General features: G+C 43.7%; 1 protein-coding gene and 1 pseudogene across 1 annotated transcript in view; one reads left to right on the top strand and one right to left on the bottom strand.

Moving 5' to 3' along the window:
- LOC110286020 overlaps positions 1-7368 on the bottom strand; it is a 41777-nt pseudogene extending 34409 nt beyond the window's left edge.
- Minpp1 (multiple inositol-polyphosphate phosphatase 1) overlaps positions 7338-17461 on the top strand; it is a 31887-nt gene continuing 21763 nt past the window's right edge. The window contains exons 1-3 of the mRNA XM_021152344.2: positions 7338-8137; positions 12396-12593; positions 15051-15148. Of these exons, the coding sequence (XP_021008003.1) occupies positions 7519-8137; positions 12396-12593; positions 15051-15148 (915 nt within the window). The 5' untranslated portion in view covers positions 7338-7518. The remainder of the gene's footprint in view (positions 8138-12395; positions 12594-15050; positions 15149-17461) is intronic.

Here is a 17461-nt window from a genome sequence, read left to right on the forward strand (position 1 = left end):
GGAACTCACTCTGTAGACCAGGCTAGCCTCAAACTCAGAAATCCGCCTGCCTCTGCCTCCCAAGTGCTGGGATTAAAGGCGTGCGCCACCATGCCCGGCTTAACTACATAAATCTTTAAAAGCTAAGATCGTTTAGAAAGAGAACAACACTACCAGAAACTTCTTAGATACTTACAGATGTGAAGTCAGCTTTCTCACTTCAGACCACCTTGCTATCAGAAGACATATCAGACTGAAGAAAAGAAATGCAGAAGGAATTTTCCATAGTGTCATAACCACTGATCTCACACTTGAGAGAATAGCTTCCGACATCCTCGTGTAAGGCACGGCCCAAAAGTAGATTACTGTCTTAAGGATCTGTGTTAAAAGGCCGCCTTCTGTTTGATTTTCATTTGTATCTCCTGCTTGGCTTTCACATTTCACCTTGCCTACAAAGGAGCTCATCTCCATTAGACATCTCGTTTTATCCACCCGCCTTCTAATCTTCCCTCTACCTCCCCCACACAATAGGCCATGGAATTAAGAGACCCAAGATTATACACAACCCCAAGGAAATGGGGTTAGACTATAACCACCTCTGATTTCTGTTGCCCTTAATAAATGACTGCAGAAAAGTCAAGCAACACTTGGGAGGGCATCCAGCAGGTAAGAAAGGAGAAGAGATATGAGGAAAAGAAACACAGAGATGCTCCAATTCTTTTGATCACATTCTATAACTGACTTAACGTAATATTTGTTGTGTAACTTTAGAAGAGGCATGTGAAGTCTGTTTCAATTTCTACATTCACGGCATCTTATTAATGTTGTTCTGCAACATCATGAGACAACTGAGAAGATAAAATGATATAATTAAATTGCATACAAAAAATCCAAATTATTTCCATATTTCAGCTTTCCACACTGCCTGTTAGGGTTTCTATTGCTGTGATGAGACATCATGACCAAAAACCAAGTTGGGGAGGAAAGGGTTTATTCGGCTTATATTTCCAGATCATAGTCCATCATAGGAGGAAGTTATGACAGGAACTCAAGCAGGGCTGGAACCTGGAGGCAGGAGCTGATGCAGAGGCTGTGGAGGGGTGCTGCTTACTGGCTGGCTTCTCATAACTTGCTCAGCCTTCTAATAGAACCCAGAACCCAACATGGGCTGGGCCTATCCCCATTGATCACTATTGGGGAAATAAATGCCTTACAGCTGGATCTCATGGAGGCATTTCCTCAACCGAGGCTCCTTCCTGTGATGACTCTAGCCTGTGCAATGATGACAGAAACCCAGCCAGTACACTGCCCACTTCTCTTTTCATTCACTCATTTATACCCATACCTAACACACAAATAATCCACCCACCCTTTCACCAAAAAATTGCTGAGAATCTACTTACTGTAAGACAGAGTGAATGTTTTTACCAGCCTCCTGTACCTAGGGTATGAGTGAATTTTTAGCAGCCCGGCCTTATCTCTTACAGTACAGAGTCAGACAAGACATCTTCCAGTCAGTACATAGATTAATAAAATTATCCACATCAGCTCAAGCACAATTCTAAGTCAACGTACCTCTGGTGTGCTGAAGAACAAACTGAGGCTAGCTAATGTTTTTTTTTTTTAAGCAAAGGTATCTTAGGGTCTGTAGTACTGGTCATCAGAACAGCCTGTATGATCAAGGCTGAAGGAAATGCTAGCCACACATGCATTACTCCAGGCCCATCCTTATACCCTCCAGCTGTGTCACTGTGGTGAAAAGCGAGTAGACATTAAATCCAACAGAAAGGAATGATACAACTGAAGGGCAGTGTGATAGCTGAGCAGTAGCTTTCCTGGCAAAGGCATAAAGTCAGTTGCTTAATGTAGCTGTGAGATATGGATATCTATGAAAAATGCCCATCTGTCGGTTTACTTGACTAGGGAATAAGTAGAAATAAGAAACTTTTAAATTCTGCCTAATAGAAATAACTGATAACAGTGTGGAATAAGAACCCACACACAATTTTTGCTGTCCCATTTAACTCTGCCTCATGTCATAGGTGCTATCAGGTGTATTTATATGTATATCCACCACTTTAATGGATGAAAGGGAGAAGCACAGGAGTTTAACTTGCTTAAGATCTCATGGAAAGTAATAAAGTTTGAATGTGAAAACCAGCCTACCATCTGAGTCTGTGTTGTTATGTATTACAGCCCCTTAATAAGCATAGCACCCAACTTGAGATCCGTCTCATGGGAAGGAGCCCTCCTCTGACGCCATTAATAATTCTGTCTTGCTTGCAGACCTAAGCCTAGCATAAGTGTCCTCTGAGAAGCTTCATCTAGCAGTTGATGAAAAGACACCCATAGCCAAACATTAGAGTCTCATGGAAGAGTTGGGAGGATTGAAGGAGCCAGAGGGATCAGGGCTATGAGGTGTGGGTCTTAAGATCTCCCTACCACCACAATCTACACCTTTGGACATACATTCACCCATCTCTCCCAGGAGATGAGTTTCACTGAGGAGATGAGCTTTCTCTGTTCTAGGCTCCGTTTTCCTCCACCTCTTCAGATACCTTGGCGTACTTCTTTCCACGCTGTCTCTTGTTATGGCAGATCTGTCAGCATAATTGCTGTGGCTTCCACAGCCTCTACAAAGGAGAGTGACTCACTCACGATCTCTACAAAAGGCAGCCATGCTTTGTACCAAGTGTACTCTGCCTGATTATAGATATGATGAGTAGCTCTCTCGAGGGACAGCCAATTTACACACTGGTCAGAGAATCAAGTCCTGGCAAAGCAGAGTTTCTCATCCTACCAAACCTCACTACTCTAAGAATTAGCAGCCATATGAGACATGGGTGGATTTTTATTAAGTATGTTTTACAATTAGCTCTGTGACCTAGCTTGTGGAAAAGTCATTTAATGTTCACTGGGAATAAATACAGGTTCCATAATTACTGGGGAGCTCAGTGCAGGAGTAACAACATCAAACATTGCTAATAAAACACAGACCTAAGAGTACCCACTCACATGGGTTCACGTAGCTCTGTCAAAACCCCACAGTGCAGGTTCCAAAGTGCTCAGATAAGAAAACAAATGCTTAGAGAGTTTAGATAACTTATCAATGTCCGACCTTAGTGAGTCGCAGAGTGTGGACCCTGGATCTGAGCTTGTGGATCCTTTGTCCTCTTTAGAAGTTATCCAGTTTTGCCCTTTTCAAGAGACCAAGGCTCACTTTAATAACCCTTGTCAGATTAACAAAACATCAAAAAATTGGGATTGGCTTCACCTACGTATATAAGCAGAGTAAACTTAACAGGTATTCAGCAGGAAAATAATATTCACTTTGGAACAAATTTAGTGTAAGATATTTGCTTATATCCTAGGTTTTGTATGTAATTACAGCAGGTACACTAAAGATTGCTTAATTAGGAAAGGTGAATGAGAGAAGGCTTGGTGGCTACTGAGGATGCAAAAGTTGACCATGAAAAATAAATGACCAATTCTTTTCAAGGCCATCATTATTAAACAGATGTATTAGGCAAACTAGTTTTACGTGGTGCAAACACTTGCTGAGTGCGTATCAAGCAACACCTGACAGAGGATGAATAGCCCGAATAAACAAAGAAATCAAAAAACTAAACAAGAAAACAACTGAATCAAAAAAAAAAAATCCCCCAAGATATTCTATGGCTCTTGTGGGTTGGATCGTCAGCCCAAGTAGCATAAGTTCATTTAAGATGTTTATGTGTGTGCACACACAGGTATTATATGTGTTATATGTAATTTTAGGTAAATTGGAAATAATATGACTCCTGGAGATTTTATGAAACATCCCTAATGGTATTTGTTCTTACTTTGCCCCTCTTCTTTTGACTTCCCTCCCCCTCCCTATATAGAAACCCCATTTCCAGATTTTTCTGTTTCCCCTTTCTTGGTTCTGTTTCAATTTCCTATATGCTGTAGCCCAGAATCAGGCATGGGAAATCTCCATTTGAGTTGTTGGTTAGTGTAGTCCAAGTGACCTCCAAACCAATATATGCTATTGCTGTTACCCATGGTTGGTTCTCAGAGACTGAAGTAATGACCCTCTTGTTGAAGACACTACACACTTTAGATACAAGACTCAGAAGATTGCTTCTGTCAGGCTTCCATAGGCCAGTAAGTACTATTTGAGATGCCAACAGAAGGATGCAATAAATAATTATATCCAGCTGTAGTGTCTATGAAACAACACATGCCAGCTTGGCAAGCTATCTCTATTGGTGCAATAGTGTTACTGATATCTTGGTGATAACCCTGACTGTCTAATTGGGCTTAAGGCTGCCCACTCAAAAGGAGAGAAATATGCCTGGTAATAGAAACCTAGCCAAGTACCCTACCTGGGCTAGTGGAGAGGTCATGGAACATAGAGGGAAACCCACTACCATTACTTTACTAGACCTAGCTAATTCCTAATAATTCCTAACTGCACTCTAAAGCTTGCACCCATAGATAAAGTGTAGCTTTCACGCCTACATCAAAGAAGCTTTGCTTTGCAGCGAACAGAGACCATTACAGAAAACTACAACTGGTTATAATGCCGAGATCAACTGGCACAGGGGTGTACCAAAGGATATATCTACCACACAGCTTCTGTACCTAAAGCTCAGAGATCACTGCAGAATCAGTGAGCAGAAAGACTGTTAAGAGGCAGATGACTAGGAAGTCTGAAGTGAGACTCTGTCTCCTGGAAATGGCAGAAGGCTACACCTTTGATACCTCAACAATATGGCTGCCTGAATAAGACCTGAACAATGACAACACCAATAAACAGGCTAACACAGGAGATCTCCTAGAGCCACACTTCTAGACAAAGAACACTAGGCTACTAATGATGCTGAGAGAGGGGAATCAGACTCTCCTTGCTCTGAGCCCTCCAATTGCTTATGTAATACAAAATGGTCAGCCCTGAAATCATATATGCACAAGCAACACTAAGTGGACTCAGCAGGTTGTATTTATATATTTATGTGTGTATACACACACACACACACACACACATATATGTATACACACATACACACACACACACACACACACACACACACACACACATATATATATAGCGGCCATATATTTTTGAGGGTCTTATAGAAGACATGGGAGGCGTTGGGGGGAGGAAAGAGGGAAGTAATATAATTACATTTTAATTAAAAATGGGGGAAAGGCCAAGGGGCCTCAAAAGAAGAAATAGAAATGGCCAATGAATATTTTCAAAAGTCTTCAACATCCTTAGTGACCAGAGAATGCAAATGAAAATTACTTTGAGATTCCATCAAAGTATGACTAGCATCAAGAAAACAAATGGCAGCACATGATGGCTAGGGCGAAGCGAAAGAGGAACCGTGTCAGGGTGGGATGAAGTGTAAACTGATGTAGCCATTATGGTGTAGCTGCAAAACAGAAGTACTGTGTATCCCAGGTGTACACTCAGGTATACACCTAAAGGCGTCGACACCCTACTGTGGAGATGCTTGCTCTGCCATACTTATAGCAGCTCTAGTCACAATGAGAAGGAAATGAAATCAGCCTATATTTCCATCAACAGATGAATAACAACAGTACCTATATACACTGGGATTTTACTCACCCATATAGAAAAATGAAATTTTCAGAAAAAGCGATAGAACTGGAAGACATTTAGGTAACCCAGGCTTAAGAAAGCAAATACCCCACATTCTCTCTCATGTTTGGATTTTAGTGTATAGATGCGAGTGCTTGTTGACACTAGGAAACTAAAAAGGGGCCCGGGAAGAACAAAGCAAACTTTGTAAGGGTGAGGAGTGGGCATGGTTCTAGAACACGTTTGATAAGGAATGAGGGACACTGGGAAAGGGTTTAAGTAGGGGATCCAAGCTGGGACATGGGCTGGAGGAGGTTCAGCAAAAACTAAGTGTGTATGAAAAGGGCACAAGGAAACCTACTGCTTTGTAAACTACCAAAGTACAATTGAAAAAAATGTATTATACTGAAAACAAATAACAACACAAGCACCTTAGTCTATAAGGTGTAAGGCTTAAAATTCAATGAATACTAATTTAAGTAACCTCCTGTGACAAGTAAGACTGGTCATGAATATTTAGTCATTTAAGACTACAAAATGACATATCAAAAAAAAAAAAAAAAAACCACACACACACTTCTGTTAGAATTCCCCCACTCCTGAGCCTTAAAATTTCAGCATTCAAGTTGGAATTTACTCTGAATTTTTATAAAATTTTTTTCTTGGTCAGTGCTTAACAGTACAATTTTCTGTACCATTAAGTACAGATAGTAACTGTGCTCATGAGAAAGATCCAATGTGGCCAATGTGGTTCAAATCTCCTTGGGTTTGGATCATTTTATGATTTAATACTTCTTCCTTATTTGTCATACATACTGTTTGGGTAGGGAAAAAAACCAAACAAGATGTTTAGATTCACGATTTTTGAGTCCAAGATTCGGAGCTATGTGGCCTGACAGACACTCAACTGTTGGGGCTGGCTCAGTGACCGAGTGCTTAATGGTTTTGAAAAAGACCCCAGTTTAGTTCACAGTACACATGACAGCTCACAACAGCCTGAAACTCCTGTTCTAGGGACTCCAACGCTTTTATTCTAGCCTTCGTGGGCTCACAAATGTTGTACAGACTCATGCTAGTTCACACACGCACATTTTAAAATCTCAACTGATTTGCATATCTAACTACATGGGAGAATATGGGTGTTTCCTCCATACTGTGATGAGCTCATATTTAATAATGGCGTGCATCTGTGAGGCCATGATTCAGCGTGCCCAAATTATAAGGACGGCTGTTTCTATTCTCTCAATGGCCTTCGGCATAAACAAGCTTACAATCTTGAGGTGTTGTGTCAGCTCTAGTCTACATTAAAATCATACTTAAATTGAAGCCCAGGACTTAAATTTCTGAAGGAATAAGCCCCTTTCTAAATTCATGGCACTGAGGTGTCCTGCTTATTTTCAAACTTTTAACAAGAGGGTCGGGGGGGAGGGCGTGTGCTTCAGGAGGTATCTTCTAAGCAAAGGCCACAGATGTTCTTTCTCGAGGGGTCTTGAGACTGATCGTTTAGGGGTCACATGTTGAAAACACACCGTAAGGGACAAAAGCCATCTCCTATAGCTTCTCTTTTGGTAGAAGCCGGGCTACCTACTAGAAAAAGGAAAGGATTCATGTGTGCTCTTTTACCCCACCATAAAACCTAAACAGCTCAGGAATCTTTGAATCGGTTCCTGAGGCGCCAAGCTGCCCGACAGTCGCCCACGCTCCGGGTCAGCTGACGCCGGCTCCACCTGCGCCCGGTGCCACACGCTCGTCGGAAGTTTCCGCCTCTCCACCAGTCCACACCGGAGCTCCGAGACCATCGGCCACACTCGCTCGGCAGCAGCACCGGAGACCACGCTAGCCTTCTGAGGTCCCGGGCCGGAAGTGCGCTCTGCTCCCGCCCCCCGCTGGCGGATCCGGAAGTGGGGGTCGGCAGCGGCTCGCCGCCCTCCTCGGGGCCCCTGGGCACGATGCTTCGCGGCGCGCGCAGCCACCTCCCGGCCTCGGTAGCGCCCACCGCGGTCCTGGCTGCGGCGCTGCTCTCGTCGTTCGCGCGCTGCTCTCTCCCCGGGCGCGGCGACCCGGTGGCTTCGGTGCTCAGCCCCTACTTCGGCACGAAGACACGCTACGAAGATGCCAACCCCTGGCTGCTGGTCGATCCGGTGGCGCCGCGGCGGGACCCGGAGCTGCTGGCGGGGACCTGCACCCCGGTGCAGCTGGTCGCCCTCATCCGTCACGGCACCCGCTACCCTACGACCAAGCAGATCCGCAAGCTGAAGCAGCTGCAGGGGCTGCTGCAGACCCGCGAGTCCGGGGATGGCGGGAGCCAAGTGGCCGCCGCGCTGGCCGAGTGGCCGCTGTGGTACGGTGACTGGATGGACGGGCAGCTGGTGGAGAAGGGGCGGCAGGACATGCGACAGCTGGCCCTGCGTCTGGCTGCCCTCTTCCCAGACCTCTTCAGCCGGGAGAACTACGACCGCCTGCGGCTGATCACCAGCTCCAAGCACCGCTGTGTGGACAGCAGCGCCGCCTTCCTCCAGGGGTTGTGGCAGCATCACCACCCAGGACTGCCACCTCCTGACGTCTCAGGTGACAGCGCGCTCCACCTTCCCTAGACTGCGGACTCCCTCACCCAGCCCTCCCTCGTGTCCCTTTTTTGTCACCTCCCTTTCCCGCTTGCGTTCTCGGGACCCAGGATGTGGACTTGGTTGTCTCTGTTGTTTTAGTAATACGCTTGTTCATTCACTCATCAGGTCTGAATTCCTAGCATTTTCTGCGCAAGAGTGCAGTAGGGGACGCTGGAGACCCAGCTAGAAGGAGGGGAAAGAAAGTTTCGCTTCCAGTTTTGCATTCCCCATTCCCAAATCGCGCTGTCCCTCTTTTCCCTAGCTAGCTTCTTTTCCCTTTCTGGCAAGTATTTTAACACCTGGGCGCACTTAATAATATAGAACTTTCTTCCTCCCAAACTGCTTGTGAGAATTGGGAGGTTTTGTTTGTTTGTTTGTTTGTTTGTTTGTTTGACAGAGGGTTTCTCAGCCCTAGTTGTCCTGGACTCGCTCTGTAGACAATGCTGGCTTCATAGAGATCCACCTGCCTCTGCCTCCTGAGTGCTGGGATCACAGGACTTTTTGGCTTTTTTGTTGTTGTTATTGTTGTTGTTAACAACATCTTTTTCTGTGTTTCGACATTTACAAGGAATTTTTAGGAAGCTGCTCCTCAAAGCCTCTTTAAGCCTTACTTAGGGTTAGGGTACCCTGTTTCGTTCTTGTGTTTGCTGTAGTTTCCCTTGTTGTAGCTGTGGTCCGTGGTCACATGCACATTGCCTCACCTACTTATTCCATCATTATACGGCTTCGGGATCTCTGGGCACAAGTAGTGGAATTCTCATTTCACAGGTGAAGAAGCCATACATAGTGGTGAACTAGTCAGGCCCAGTATCCAGGTTTGTGGCTTTTCTAGAGTGGTGAGTTTTCCTTCGGAAAATGTTTTAGCTGTTGCGGCAAACAGTAACGTTTTCTGTGTGCCGAGCATCCTGTACACTGGACATTTAACACTGCTTTATGAAGTTGCTAATTGTGTCCCCTGCCAATCTCACGCACAAGAAATGAAGCAAAAGGTACCAAATAATTTGCAGATTTTCATACAGTTAGACAAGGACCTAGGGAATCTTATATAGAGCTTGCTCTCAACGCTATGCATATGCCTTCCCTGTAAGATAACTTGAAGAAAATAGCGTGGGGGTTGGGGGTGGATAAGTGTTAGCAACTGCTTATCAGTTTGAACGTCAGAGGACTGAAGCTAGGACATTAGCCATCAAAGACTCAAACAACTGAGAAAAATTCAGTTTCCCATTTCTTCCCTAATACTTAAAAACCTCTTAGAGATTTCCACATGGTTGTGTGTCGTGTTACTAATTTGAATAACTCAGCTGGCTGATGTATGTATGTATGCTTATTTGTTGAGTGTGCTTTTTAACTATGGCTACTTTTTTTTCCTCATTAGATTGAGTGAACATCTTCCTAAATCTATTCAAATGAACTTTAGTGTGAACATCTTCCTAAATCCATTCAAATGAACTTTAGTGTCAAAACTAGAACACTTAAAGTAGCACAACAGGGCTGCTGAGATGGCTCAGCAGGTTCAGGGGCTTGCAGCCACGCCTGACGCCCTGTGTCGGATCCCTGGGTGTATGTTGTGAAAGGGAGAACTGAGTCATGCTAGTTGCACACTAAATGAACACCAATAAATTTTTTTTCAGTTTTTTTATTAGATATTTTCTTCATTTACATTTCATATGCTATCCGGAAAGTCCCTTATACCCTCCCCCCGCCCTGCTCCCCTACCCACTCACTCCCTCTTCTTTGTCCTGGTGTTCCCTTGTACTGGGGCATATAAAGTTTGCAAGACCAAGGGGCCTCTCTTCCCAATGATGGTCAACTAGGCCATCTTCTGCTACATATGCAGCTAGAGACAAGAGCTCTGGGGGTACTGGTTAGTTCATATTGTTGTTCCACCTATAGGGTTGCAGACCCCTTCAGCTCCTTGGGTACTTTCTCTAGCTCCTCCACTGGGGGCCCTGTGATCCATCCAATAGCTGACTGTGAGCATCCACTTCTGTATTTGCCAGGCACTAAAAGCACAATGTATACTGTGTAAATATATATTGGACCTCGTAGGCTAAATGAATTTCTGTCTCAGATTGTGTTGCCAGAGATCAGAACAGCTCAGGGTAAAGCTGTCCCTCATTGTCTCAGTCACAGAGTAACTCTCTTGTCATCTGAGATGGGTGGCTTCCCTACTGTGTACATGGGCTTTTGAGAAAGGCCATAGAATCAGGCTTTAGGTTTTTGTAGAAATGAACAATGATTTGATAGTGGTAGGTTTTTTGGGGACCATATAATAAGATGACAGAATTCTCTTATTTAGGATGTTTGTATAAGAACTATAAATACAACTGTCAATTAGAGTAGACAGAATTACCATTTGGGGGAATATATTTACATATATATTTGTATTTTTGCACATATATCCAACATAACGTGGTCTAGCTTGGTTTTCCATGTTCAGACACAGAAACAATAGTGTTCTTTTCCTCCTGGAAGAATGACAATGGCGACATTTGGAGTCTACTTTGGAAAAGGCCCCAACAGTTGAAGCATGGTAACGAAAGCTTTTCCAGTTAGTATTTGTTGCCAACTTGTGAAAATAGTGTAACTTAGTAAATGCTAACTAGGAAGGTGGCTGCGAGCTTCAGGCAGGTGAGCCTACCAGAGGCAAGCCTCTGGCTTCTGAAATGAAACAGCAGACCCGAAATATTAATGTTGCTTTGCTGGGTTTTGTAGTTTATGTCAAAACAGAATATTTTGTAAAGTAAGGCACTTTGGAAAAGTTAGCCGAGAAAAGGAAATGCTCTTTTTGGAGTTTTGCTCAGCGAAATCTGGAAAGTAAAGAAACACTTCTTTTTTTTTTTTCTTTTTTTTGTTTTTGTTTTGTTTTGTTTTGTTTGTTTTTCGAGACAGGGTTTCACTGTGTAGCCCAGACTGTCCTGGAACTCACTCTGTAGAGCAGGCTGGCCTTGAACTCAGAAATCTGTCTGCCTCTGCCTCCCAATCGCTGGCATTAAAGGCGTGCGCCACCACTGCCCGGCCAAGGAAACACTCTTCTTGGAGTTTTGCTCAGCAAAATCTGGAAAGTGCTGGTTTTAGTTTGCTTCCTTGACCGGTGCTGGATTGAAACAGTACTCAGTAATGTAAGACCCCCGATGCTGGGCCTCCGCTCAAGCCCCCGGGATGAGCTGGCCAACACCCCAATGTCCCGAGAGAAAACCACACCTGATGCAAACTGCAAGAGGTTTTATTATCAGCTAGCTGAGGATGAAGTCCCTCCTCTGTGTAGGGCAGGGGAGTTCGACCCTGAGCGTTGACAGTAGGGGGCTTTTAACAGCTAGCTGAGGAATTGGGAGGAGTTGGGAAGAGTTGGGAGGAGTTGGGAAGAGAGTTCTTCTCTTCTGGGTGTCCTTGGTGAAATTTATAAGGCAGGAGTGGGGAGTGAGTTCTTTCTGAATTTTTATCTCCGTGTCCTCGGCACAGGAAGGCAGGCATCTCTGGTTGTAAAGTATAGAAACAAAAAGGCTTTTTGCTGGCTATAGAGAACAAAGCGCTTCTTTCTGGCTGTATTTTTAGAGATCAGGGAAAACAAGCTTGGGGAACGTCCAGGGGCTTTACCTTCCAGGGAGAAATGCTCTAAGTCGGGGTCTCACAGTAACAGGTTTGCATTTTCATGCTTCCCTGTTACTCTTGTTGCAAGAAAATATTTACTTTATGTAAATTATTTCCTTGTATAGCATTGCTTTAAGTCATTTATTTTCAGTCTAATTTTTAAAAGTCTTTTCTAGCATATCTGCTGGTGCATTATAATTGTTATAAATGAAGAAGCTGGGCTAGGGATGTAGTGGGTAGAGAGTTGGCCTAGCATACTCTGAGTTTGAGCCCCAATCCAAAAAAAAAAATGCATGGAGCAAAACATGATTCTCTTTGGGGCTGGGGAGATGACTGTGCGGTTAAGAGAGATTATTGATTTTACAGAGGACGAAAGTTTGAGTCCCAGTACCCCTGTCAGGCAGCTCACATCCACCTAACTCCAGCTCCCCAGAATCTGACTTCCTCTCCTGGCTCCACTGGCCACTGTACCATGCTCTTGATCAATGCTTGTTTTGGTTTTGGTTTTTTCCTCCCAGACAAAAGCTTAATCATTTGTTAAATGTTTCCTTTTTACACTTTAAATTTTCAGTAACTTGAAATTGTAATTTATGCCAGTGACTTACATATGTGTGCTCTTTTCACTTCAGATATGGAGTGTGACCCTCCAAGAATTAATGATAAACTAATGAGGTTCTTCGATCATTGTGAGAAGTTCTTAACTGATGTGGAAAGAAACGCGACAGCTCTTTATCATGTAGAAGCTTTCAAAACTGGACCAGAAATGCAGAAGGTCTTACAGAAAGTTGCAGCTACTCTGCGAGTGCCAGTGAGCAGTTTAAATGCAGGTAATATTCATGTTGTGTTTCCCTTACATTCTGTTTTAAGTAGTTTGGAGGTGTTAAATGTAAAACAAGCAAAAAAGAAAGTTACTCTTCTTCAGGTCCATAGTTAAATTTATGTTAACTAAATGGTATGTCTTGGGTCAGGAAAATGATATACCAGGCACTTATTTTTATGAGAGCCTCATTTCTAAGTATTACTTATAGTGTAAAAGTTGTCTTTTCTGAATTATCTCTTAGTAAAATCATACAAGTAAAACATATACATCCTTTAGTTTTGGGAAACTTTAGGACTGCATGTTAATGTGGGAGAATGGTAGGTTTTAGTAAGTGAAAAGTCAAGTGGGTTTGTAGCTTTGTCTGTAGAGATTCTGAGGGCATGAGGGATCTCTGTTGAACTGCTGTAGTGGAGTGCTTGCCTGGAGCTTGCCATCTGTAGGGGACACTTTAGAGAGTGGAAGCAGATGGCCATAAGAGGAAACATGGTCACCTAACAATGGAAAATTAAGAAAATGAAGTGTTTTCTTATTTTCTAGAACTTTACAACTTATTGGATATTGGTAAATACTAGTAGGTAGAGCAGAGATATTGTGTCTCCTATTGTGGATTAGTTTCCAAAAGATTAGAACGCATTGGAGGGAGGAAAAAGTTGAAATCTCCAGGGCCTGCCTTGGTGATTTGTCTTTTGTTTGTTTTGTCATTCCTTTCTGGATATAGATAACACCACTTCCTAGTCTGAGAGCTAAGACTGAGACTCTAAATGAGCCATGTCATGGCATCAGACATGCGCAGTATCAACAAGCCACACTGACTTATTAGGTGTTGGGAAACATTTCCAATGGCTTTTATGTCTATTCCTAGAGAAATACATTTTTATGTATTGAGTACACTGTAGCTGTCTTCAGACACACCAGAAGAGGGCATCAGATCCCATTACAGATGGTTGTGAGCCACCATGTGGTTGTGGATTGAACTCAGGACATCTGGAAAAGCACTCAGTGCTCTTAACAACTAAGCCATCTCTCCAGCTCCCTTTTAAAAGATTTTTATGTGTGTTTTGAGTGTGTGTGTGTGTGTGTTGTATGTGTGTGCACTCACATATGTGACTACATGTGTTGCCCGGGGCCTGGGGCCCAGAGGAGGAGGTCAGATCTGGAACTGGTTACAGAGCATTTTGAGCTGCTGTGTGGGTGCTGGGAGTAGAACTTGGATCTTCTGTAAGAGCAGCCAGGGTTTTTAATTGCTGGTCCATCTTTCTAACCCCAAAGTGTATTTGTTGTTGTTAAAGATTTATCTCAGAAATTCTTTTTTTTTTTTTTTTTTTTTTTTTTTTTTTTTTTTTTTTTTTTTTTTTTTTTGTTTTTTTGTTTTTCGAGACAGGGTTTCTCTGTATAGCCCTGGCTGTCCTGGAACTCACTCTGTAGACCAGGCTGGCCTCGAACTCAGAAATCCACCTGCCTCTGCCTCCCGAGTGCTGGGATTAAAGGCGTGCGCCACCACGCCCGGCTCAGAAATTCTTTAAACTGAACTGATACGGAATGCATATAATATCAATTAATTAATGTTGGTCCCATTTTCCTTTGGGAAAGAAAAAACAAACAGTAAAATGAGCTGGAGTAATGCTAGCACCCCTGCAGTTTGCACCTCATGTCTTCTCTCCACCATTAAGTGTTACCCCCTTGTTCACCAGAGAACACAGTGCTTGACTGGTGTTGACCAAGGCCTCCTTTTGAAGCCCAAGTATTCAATGACCTATCCCTTCTTTTAGTACCCATTTGTGCCTAAGTAAAGCAGTTTAAAAAAAAACCCCGGGTTCCTTTTTCTGAAACCTGCTGGGATTTCTTGGGCAGCAAAGTTTGAAAAGCTACCATCCATTCCCTCCTTGCTGGTTTGAGGTTGTCCTTTCCTGTGTTCTGCTTGGAGTCAGCGTCTTTCTCCCGCCCCTTCACTCTTCTTCCATCTCAATCTTCCATGGTGTCTCTGGTTATGTACCTAATAGTTATAATGTGAACAATTGTGTAGTCTTAAAAACTGATAATAAATATATTTTATCGTTATTAATGTTCAAGTTAAGAACTAAACAAGACCTTGGCTCTCCTTTTCTCCCTCTGAAGTTATCAATATCAAGTTCTATTTAATAAGCCATTGGGCTAACCCTCTGTTGGGTTTCCTAGGCAGCCTGCACTTAGCAACCAACTAGTTCTAAAAACTAAAACAGTTTCCATTTCCAGAGGGCTGCATAGTCTCATTGGATTGAAGTGTCTCCCACACGGTCCCTCTAGTGGTGCAGCTGTCTGTTGGCATCGTGCAGGCCAGGCTTTAATCCTCCAGTCGTCTCTTCTCCAGAAACTCCGTTTTTTTTCAGCTGTGCGTTTAACTATGCACATAACCTTTTATGGGTCTATAGCCTTTTAAAACCAGAGAAACTAGTAACTCACACATTTTACCTGTTCTCTTCCCCAGACTTAATTCAGGTAGCTTTTTTCACCTGTTCATTTGACCTGGCCATTAAAGGTGTCCATTCTCCCTGGTGTGATGTGTTTGACGTAGATGATGCAAGGGTAAGTATTTTGTTTGTATTTTTCCTCATGGTTTTTGGTCATTATTTGAATTTTTTCTTGTTATTACTTAGAGCAGCTTTTCAGAAAATCGGTAGGATTCGGGTATACAAACTGCCCGGGACTAACTCCCGGTATTCCTAAGTAAGGAGAATACATGCTTAAGTGGGTAAATAATCAGAAAAATGGTAATTTGATTTCTAAGTGGTGCCCCTCATCCCAATTAAAAACTGACTGCTTGGAGAGGTGGCAGGCTAATACAAAGCTGAGCGAGCTGCAGAGAGAACCATTTTCCACAGACCTGATCCACCCTAAGTAGTTTTCCTGAGAAGCTAGTTCCCATGTGTGACTGAGATGCTACCTGGTTGTACCTGCTGGTGGCCATCGTTCACTTCAGTTTTCATTCCCCTTGCTTTCACCTGATTATGGACTTTTAAGGACTATAGGAAGACCTCTGATCTGAAGGGACTAAATTCTGTGTGGTTCGTGAGTGCTGCGATGTAGAAAGGGAGGGGTGCGACAGTGTTCTGGATTGTCCGGGATTATAGACCTCTGGGCCTTAGTTACCTTCACGCATATGTAAATGCCAGTGTTTCCTGTGGGAACCAAGAATTGCTTCCACATTCTAAAGAAATATACTCCTTGCCAAACAGAGCAGGATTTGAAGCCCATGAGCTGCTTTGTTGTGTTTCATAGCGGCTCGGATGACCAGTAACATGTCAAAGGTCACGCCACCACGGTTCTTGTACCAGAGTAGGAGGGGCTCACGGGAGAGCTGAGGGGAGTGAAGTATCTCAGTGGATGACCGCTCTAGGGTGCTGAGTGCTGAGTGCCGGGGTACAGGGGTGTCGTTTCTTCCCCTCTGTGCTGAGTCAGTGCTGGGTGATTACTCCCCAGCCCACAGTGACCTCTTGTACTGGGCTCAGGACTCATTACTTAGAAACTTCCCAGCTTTCCTGCCTTTAACGTGCCCTGTTTTGGATGAACATAGGATTTGTCTTTGGAACCTTGTATTTCATCTGCAGGAGTGTTTTTGTGGAGATAGAACCCAGGGCCGTGATTTCCAGGTGCCCTCCCCTCATTCCAAGTAAAAACCTGCTTCTGGGAGGAAGGATTGTTGAGGCCAGTGTAAAGCCGAGTTACCTCAGAACGGTTTCCCACAGACCTGAGTCTATGGGTCTGGCTATGACATCTACGTAGACGGCAGCAACCTTGCTCCCCGCTTCCTTCTGCCCTCTTCTGTTCCTCCTCCCGTCCACTCTCTGCCCACCCCAGCCAGGTTTCTGTTCTGTATCTGAGCGACAGCACGAGGTACCTGTCTTCTTTTCCCTGTTTCCCACTTTCATTTCTGGACCTGTGCTCCCTTTAGACGTCTTTCTTCTCCCTCATTCCACCTTTGGCTGGACACTTTTAAAATGTAAAGAACACCGTTAATAATGTTCCCAGTGTAAGTACAAAGAACTCTCTGGTCACCGTTCCTATGTCAGCACATCTCCTCTCCTCCCTCCTCCTACTGCACGGGTCCAGGGGGTGATCAGGTGATCAGAAGGAGATCACTTTCAAGATTATAGAAATGATAATTTCTGAAAAAAGAGAAATGTCATTTAACTTGATTGCCAAGGTTGCCATAGTTGTGGAAATGTTTGGGATGTGATTCAGTTGGCTGGCTGCTTCCTTCCTGTTCTGAGTGGCTCTGCCCATGTGGCCCCTGGTAATGACCAACCACACCCACTTCCAGAACACACACCACTTTCCTTGAGGTGGTCATAACCTGCCTGTCACCCAAGTGTGCGTCCCTCGACCACCCTTATTAACTTCCTTATCTTTCAGACGTTTTATTCTTGCTTTCTGTACATCTTTTCCTTTCCAGCGTCTGTCAAACACCTCAGGCTGCCCCTGGAACTTTTGATGTTAAAGACATCACTTTTTAGAATTATGTATTTCTTTATTCCTATGAGTCCTCCCTCTAGAGTGAGCACTTATGCATCCAAACAAGACCATTCTCTTCCATGCCATGGATAGATGACCATTCATATCATGTTTTCAGGCATCACAGTATATATCGTAATCACACCATAGAACAAACATCCCAAAGCACAATTTTTTACAGGCATCTTAATAAAGCCCTCTATAGTTGCTGTTCTTAAATTCTGTCTTAGTTAGGGTTTCTATTCCTGCACAAACATCATGACCAAGAAGCAAGTTGGGGAGGAAAGGGTTTATTTGGCTTACACTTCCATGCTGCTGTTCATCACCAAAGGAAGTCAGGACTGGAACTCAGACAGGTCAGGGAGCAGGAGCTGATACAGAGGCCAT

Source organism: Mus caroli, chromosome 19, assembly GCF_900094665.2.
Source record: "Mus caroli chromosome 19, CAROLI_EIJ_v1.1, whole genome shotgun sequence".
Lineage (NCBI taxonomy): Eukaryota > Metazoa > Chordata > Mammalia > Rodentia > Muridae > Mus > Mus caroli.